The 7,307-nt window shown below is 27.7% G+C and overlaps 1 protein-coding gene across 1 annotated transcript; it reads left to right on the forward strand.

Annotated features, from left to right (window-relative positions):
* Positions 1 to 343: 343 nt before the first annotated feature.
* LOC113365622 (cathepsin K-like) lies at positions 344 to 1,341 on the forward strand. The gene is given in 4 exon segments (XM_026607133.1): positions 344 to 398; positions 491 to 642; positions 784 to 937; positions 1,037 to 1,341. Coding segments are annotated over 4 exon segments (666 nt in total).
* The last annotated feature ends 5,966 nt before the right edge of the window (positions 1,342 to 7,307 follow it).

The raw sequence follows: 7,307 nt of genomic DNA on the forward strand, positions 1-7,307 counted from the left end.
ATTTCAAAAACTACTCTCATTTTTGAAATAGTTTTGTTTTTCTTTAGTTTTAGCTTAGATAATAAAAAATATGTATTTTTTTGTATACTTTAATATTCTAAATCTACAAAAGTAATTGTTTCTGATAAAAATTTAGTTTTTAAATCTTTGAAAATTTTAAAATTAACTTTTGTAAGAATTTTAATCTAACATTATACTAATTTTATAGTTAAAAAAACAAAAAAATTACACATACGAAGATGAACAGAAAAGCAAAAACATATTTTGTAATAATTTAAAGTTTATAAATGAAACTGAAGAACAAAATATGAAAAGAAAAATGCCAAGCTTATTTAAGATGAAAATGAATATGTATTCAGATTTAACCCATGAAGATTTTTTAAAAAGAATGGGTGGTAGTATGATATACTTATGAACAGTAGAAAAACAAAAAAAAAATTAAAAAATTTTGATTATTTTAACATTTTTCAATATAATGATGATAATAAAGAATTGGACTATAATGATTATAAAGAATTCGATTATAATGATAATAAAGAATTAGATTATAATGATAATAAAGAATTAGATTGGAAAAAAGCTGGAGCAGTAACAAGCATAAAAAATCAAGGTGAATGTGGAAGCTGTTGGACATTTGGAGCGGTAATTATAGATTTTATTAATTAAATTTAAAAAATACTACAGCTTCAATTTTAAATTTAACGGAATTAATATCATATATTTTTTCACCTTTTAAAGATAAAATTTAAAATTTCATTCTTTTTAAACTTATCATTTTTTCAGGTGAGAGCATTGGAAGGGCAACACTTTTTAAAAAACGGAAAATTAATTTCGTTTAGCGAACAAAATCTTTTGGACTGCGTAACTGAAGGAAATGGTTGTGGTGGAGGATATTTGGATTCTTCTTTTGAATATATGAAAAAGAATGGAATAAAACGTTCAGAATATTATCCATATTTAGGAAGAAAATCTTATTCATGTCATCATAATGATATGATAAATCAAAATTTCAAAATTAAAGATTATTAAATTTTAGAAAATCTTAATGAAGAACAAATCAAAAAAATTTTATCCAATATTTGCCCAATCGCAAGTGGAATTAATATAGAGTCACCCTCATTTCAATTTTATTCCGAGGGTATTTATTATGACCGATATTGTAATAATAACAAAATTAATCACTTTGTACTAATAACTGGTTATGGTGAAAGTCGCGGTAAAAAGTATTAGATTGTAAAAAATTCATGGGGTGAAGAATGGGGAGAAAAAGGATATTTTAAAATCATAATGAATAATAATCATTGCGGAATTGCTAAATATATAGGTTATCCAATTATATAAAATAATTTAACAGAAAGGAACAATAATTTCATAATCTTTAATTTTGAAATTTTGTAGAAAATTAGTGGTGAAATAAAAAAAGTCATCAATCTGAACAAAAATTTAATATTATTGAATTTTATGTTTTATTTTTTTTACAAACTGAAATATAACACATTAGATTTTTGATGAGGAGTTAATTCATAGTGTTAATATTTTCATTTTCATAAATTCAGATAATTTTGAATATTGCTAGAGGCTTTTTAATAATCTGTGTTTTTGTTTTACAAAGTTACTAGTTCAAATTAATTTTGTCTTCGAATTTTATCATAAAATGAGCAATTGCTGTATTTCAATTTTGAATGGGCATTGTTCATTTTTTTGTTATATTTTCAATTGCTAAATAAAATATTTTGAAAACTGCCATATCATTTGGAAAAACTTTTTTATTTCTGATGACTTTTCGTAATTGACTATTAACAGATTCAATAGCATTTGTAGAGTATAAATCACTTTTTTGATTTCTGCTTGATAACTAATAAAAACCATTAAATTTTCTCAATTTTTATATCAAGATTTAGCAATTTGAGGATATTGTTTATTTCATTTATTTTCAAACGATTCTAAAGCTTGCATTGCTTGCTCTTCGCTACATGCACTATAAATTGGTTTTAAATCTGCAACTAGTGATTTTCGGTGTTTGTATGAAACATATTTAAACTATTTCTAATTTGATGAACAATGCATAATTGATGTTCGGTTTTAGGATAAACTGATTGTATTGCCTCTGACATTCCTGTTAAATTATCACTACAAGCAATAAGAATATCTTTTAAGCCTCGATTTTTCATTTCTGTTGAATTTGCTAGTCAAATTTAGAACCTTCATTTTCACTAGTTCATAAACCTATAACATATTTTTTACCTTCTAAATCAACTCCTAAAGCTATATAAACTGATTTATTAATAATCCGTTTATCTTGTCGTACTTTAATTACTATACAATAAAAATAAACAATAGGATAAACACTATCTAATGGTCGATTTTGTCATGCTTTGACGTCAATCAGTAATTTGACTAATAACACTTTCACTAATATCAGCGCCATGATATAACTCTTGTAATTGCATTCTAATATCAGATAAAGTCATTCCTTTTGCATATAATGAAAGAACTTGTTAATCAAAATCATCAAATCTTCTTTGTCTTTTTGCAACTATTACAGGAGTAAAATCACTATTGCGATCCCTTGGTACATCAATTTCAATTTCACCTTGTTGAGTTATTAATTTTTTTGAAGTTGTACCATTAGGGATATTATTACTATTACTACGTTGATTTCTTTCATGTTCTAAATAATTTTGCATTTCAGAATTCAACATTTTTTTTACTAATCTTTTTGTTAATTCTTTATACAAACCTCCCTCTTTAAAAATTGTTGTTAAATCTTCAGTATTTTCTAATAATAAATCTACTACTTTTGATATTGGATCATTATTATTAAAGTTATCTTTTTTATATTTATAACATAAATAAAATAAATAACATTAAATATGAATAGTTACTAAATAATATTTATAACATAAATAAAATAAATAACATTAAATATAAATAGTTACTAAATAATATTTATAACATAAATAAAATAAATAACATTAAATATAAATAGTTACTAAATAATATTCATAACATAAATATATTAGGAGTTGATATTATGCCACAAATAAAAAATAAGAAATTCATTTTTAGAAAATAATATTTCAGATAAAGATATTTTAAAAAAAATTGAAAATGTATCAAGTTATAATAAAACTAAAAAATATAATAAAATTGATTATCAAGATATTATGCCACCAATGACATGTAAAGTTGAATTAGTAAGAAAATTTAGAAAACAAGCTAAGGACAAAAAATGAAGTTGTACAACTTTAATGAATGAAATTTTAACTGATTGATTTAATAGGGGAGAATAAATAATTATGAAAATGATTTCTATTTGTAATAAAAAAGGTGGTGTGGGAAAAACCACCCTTTGTAAAATATTGCTTATAAACTTGCCTTATATATATACTTAATTATCCGTTAACTAACATTCTTACTCCCAGTGATAAGGAAACTATATTTCGAGAATTTCATGTCACACCCATAAGAGGTTATCAAGGATTCAAACGAACTTTCAAAAGAATTGTTTTGAAATACAATTGGCCAAATCTCAAACAAGATTTAAAGGTTTATATAAAACATTGCGAGATTTACCAAAGAAATAAAAATTACAAATCAAATAAATTTCCAATGGTAATTACAGGCACTCCCACGAAGCCATTCGAAAAATGCGCGCTTGATATAGTCGGACCTTTTACCGAGACTCCTAATCAAAATAAATGTATTTTAACATTCCAAAACCTATTAACTAAATTTAGTCGAGCAATCTCTTTCAAATTCCAGGACTCTGAAAGCGTAGCACGAGCTTTTGTAGGAAACATTGTTTGTAACTACGGTGTGCCTTCAAAAATACTTACAGATCAAGGTAGTAATTTTTTAAATGCGTTATTCAAGCAGGTTTGCAAAATTTTAAAAATAAAAATAAAATTCAAACGACTGCATATAACCCTCAGTCTAAGAAGCTCTCGAAAGATCTCACAGAACTCTGGTAGAGTATATTCGGAATTTTTAAAACCAGATCAGTCTGATTGGGATTTATGGGTACCATACTCTACCTTCACATATAATACTACACCACATTCTTCTACTGGTTAGAGCCCTTTCTAAATGTTTCATTGAATACAACACATTTAATTATAGTGTTTGATATTAACCTGATTAGGTTGGAACATATTTGAGAAAAAATCTGATTACTGAATGGGTTTAATTATTTGCGTACCCGAAATTTTAATCAGGATTCCTTGGAACTCTTTTGGCAGAACAAAAAGGCAAGGTGGATCTAATAAGAAACCAAATTCTAATAAGAAATCCTTATTCTTTAATATCCTACTTAAGAAAATTGATTACAAACAATTCATCATCTCGTCATTCAGCTTCCAATTGTAAAGGTCAATTGTGGTTCATTCTATGAAGAAATCAAAAACAGGAAATTCTGTGAAGGTTCTAGTGACAATATTTTTTTTATTATTTCATAAATGTTGTCAAGTATTACATAATTTCATACATAGACCATGCACTGTAGACAATATTAATTAAAACTATTAGAAACTCCTAAAAAGAATGTTCTTCAATAATTTAATTGCAGCTGCACTAAAAATAATTTAAATGCTATTTTTCCAAATCTCTCATAATATTCTTTACTAAAAAACTGGTGTAAAAGTGATAAACAATGTCTTACAGTAAAATAAGCTAATTCAGATGCCTAGACACAATAAAAAAGCAATGGATAAGAATAATAAAAACTATACGCGCCAGTCTAATCTTCATAATATTCTTATATAATAATTTCTAATTATATTCTAATTTGTTCATAAAATCTGCTATGTTCCAAGTGTCCAAACCCAATAATGAGTTGGAAATTGAAACGATGTGTGATTCAAAAATCATGTACAAGAAGTTCATTTAAAAGAGTCTTTATAGACATAGATCCAGAAAAGTGGATATTGCCATTAAACAATGCACAACGTCATGACCTAATTCAAAACGGACCCAATCAAAATTTAAAGATATCTGATGAAAGTTACCCAAAGACGCAAATAATGGACATTTTTCCAAATTTCATTTCACTCGAAAATTAAGTAACGGCGAAACGCAACATCGAAGATGACTAGTTTATTCCATTTGTCGAGATAAAGTTTATTGCTTTCCATGCAGACTTTTTTCACATTTCCAGACACAGGTAGTTATGGAAGAACGTTGTGATTGGAAAGATTTGAGCCGAATATTACAAAGACATGAATAAAGCCAAGGACACAAGAAATGCATAATTAAATGGATGGAATTATATAAAGGAATAAAACACGGAAAAAACAATAGATAAGGATAATAAAAAATCGATTAAAGATTCGCAAAAGTACAGGTTTAACTTATTTGAAAGATTGATCGATGTAATAAACTAAGCTTAGCTGTACGCAACTTATCATTTAGAGGCCATCGAGAATCTCTTAAGTTTAGCAATAGCGGGAATAGTGGTAATTTTATAGATTCATTCAAGTTGTTATCGAAATATGATTCGACCCTACGAGAACACATGCATCGCATTAATGAAAAAACATTAACTCAGCATTATCTGAGCCACGACATTCAAAATGAACTGATTGCGTTAATGTCTAAGTCAGTAGTTGATGAAATCAAAGGAAGAGTTAAAAAAGCAAAATACTACGCCTTCTTGCTCGATTGTATTAGGGATGTCAGTCGCGTTGAACAAATGCCCATAATGTTAAGATTTTGTAACTCAACAGGAGAAATAGAGGAACATTTTGTTGGTTTTATTGTGTCGCGCAGAAACAACGGGAGAGTACATAACAAAATCAATACTAGAAGAATTAGACAAAAATGGACTAGACATTCAAAACTGTCGAGGACACGGGTATGATAATGGCGCTAATATGGGCGATATTAATAAAGGTGTCAGAACAAGAATACTCGATATAAATCCCAGAGCATTCTTTACGCCGTGCGGATGCCACATCTGGAACTTACTTTTAGTTGATGCCGCTAAATCTTCTGGAACAGCATAAAAGTTTTTTAGTTTTGTTAATAAAATATTTGTACTGTTTGCAAAATTAAGTAAGCGTTAGGACATCGTAAGAATTAAATTAAAATTGACATTAAAACCTCTTTCTGACACGCGATGGGAAAGCAGAATCGGAACTGTTAAAGCAATATTTCTGCAATTTGATGATGTTATAGAATGTGTGAATGAGCTGCAAACTATAAGTGATGATTCGGAAACTCTAAGCGACTGTGACGCAGTCTTGAAGAAAATAATGAGATTTGAATTTATTGTTGCGATACACGTATGGTACGAGATCTTACTACGTATCAACAATATAAGCAAACTATGGGAATCAGTTCAAGTCAACTTGAAAGTGGCTATTGATACTTACGGTCATTTTGCAGCTAAATTCACGAATTTCGCAACACAGGTTTTGACAGTAGTGTTACTCAAGCTCGATTATTTGTAGAAAAAAGTAAGTTCAAAATAGATTCAAACTTTAAAAAAAGAAGATTAATCAGAAAAAAACAAATAAATGAACCCATTCAATCTTTGGAAAAGCAGTAGAGTTAATTTCTTTAATACAATGATCAATGCCATTATAGTCGACATCGAATGTCGATTTAAAGCACTTAATAACTATTACGAGCAATTTGGTTTTATTTATGGTATCGATTATTCAAATACTATTTCAAAAGAAGACCTTCTCAAACATTGTAATAACTTGGGCATAATTCTTCGACAAAACGAACATAGTGACATACAACTATTTGAATTATACGAAGAACTGCAACTATTTAAAATGAATATACCAGAGTCTGTAAAAAACGCGAAACAGTACTTCACTACAATAATAATAAAAAATAAATTTAGAAGAAATATATCTATAGTATGATCAGAACAATATTTTAAACACAAAATATAATAAAAGATGATCATGTTTGCTATGATCACTTGGCTATATGTCGGGGGACGCCATATATCCAATAGTGTATATAGCAATCAGAATTATGAACACAGTTCAAATTAGACAAGCTTCCACAGAGAGAAGTTTCTCTACGTTAAAATTGATTAAAAACGTATTTGAGAGAAGCACTATGAGCCAAGAAAGACTATCTGTATTATCCGTTTTGTCAATTGAAGGAAATGCAGGTAGTATTAGCTATGAGGAAATACTTAAAAGGTTCAGCGAGGACAAAAACCGAGAAGTTAGATTATTTTAGATTATGTAATATTTGTTTATTTTATAAATGTCAAGGTATGATTGGTGTACGGTTTGTTGTTAAAGACACTGCAGAATACAAAATGAGCGATGGGGGTACATTCT

The sequence above is a fragment of the Ctenocephalides felis genome, unplaced genomic scaffold, assembly GCF_003426905.1.
Source record: "Ctenocephalides felis isolate EL2017-DRISC unplaced genomic scaffold, ASM342690v1 CF-g0.4_SCAFFOLD_01153, whole genome shotgun sequence".
Taxonomy (NCBI): domain Eukaryota; kingdom Metazoa; phylum Arthropoda; class Insecta; order Siphonaptera; family Pulicidae; genus Ctenocephalides; species Ctenocephalides felis.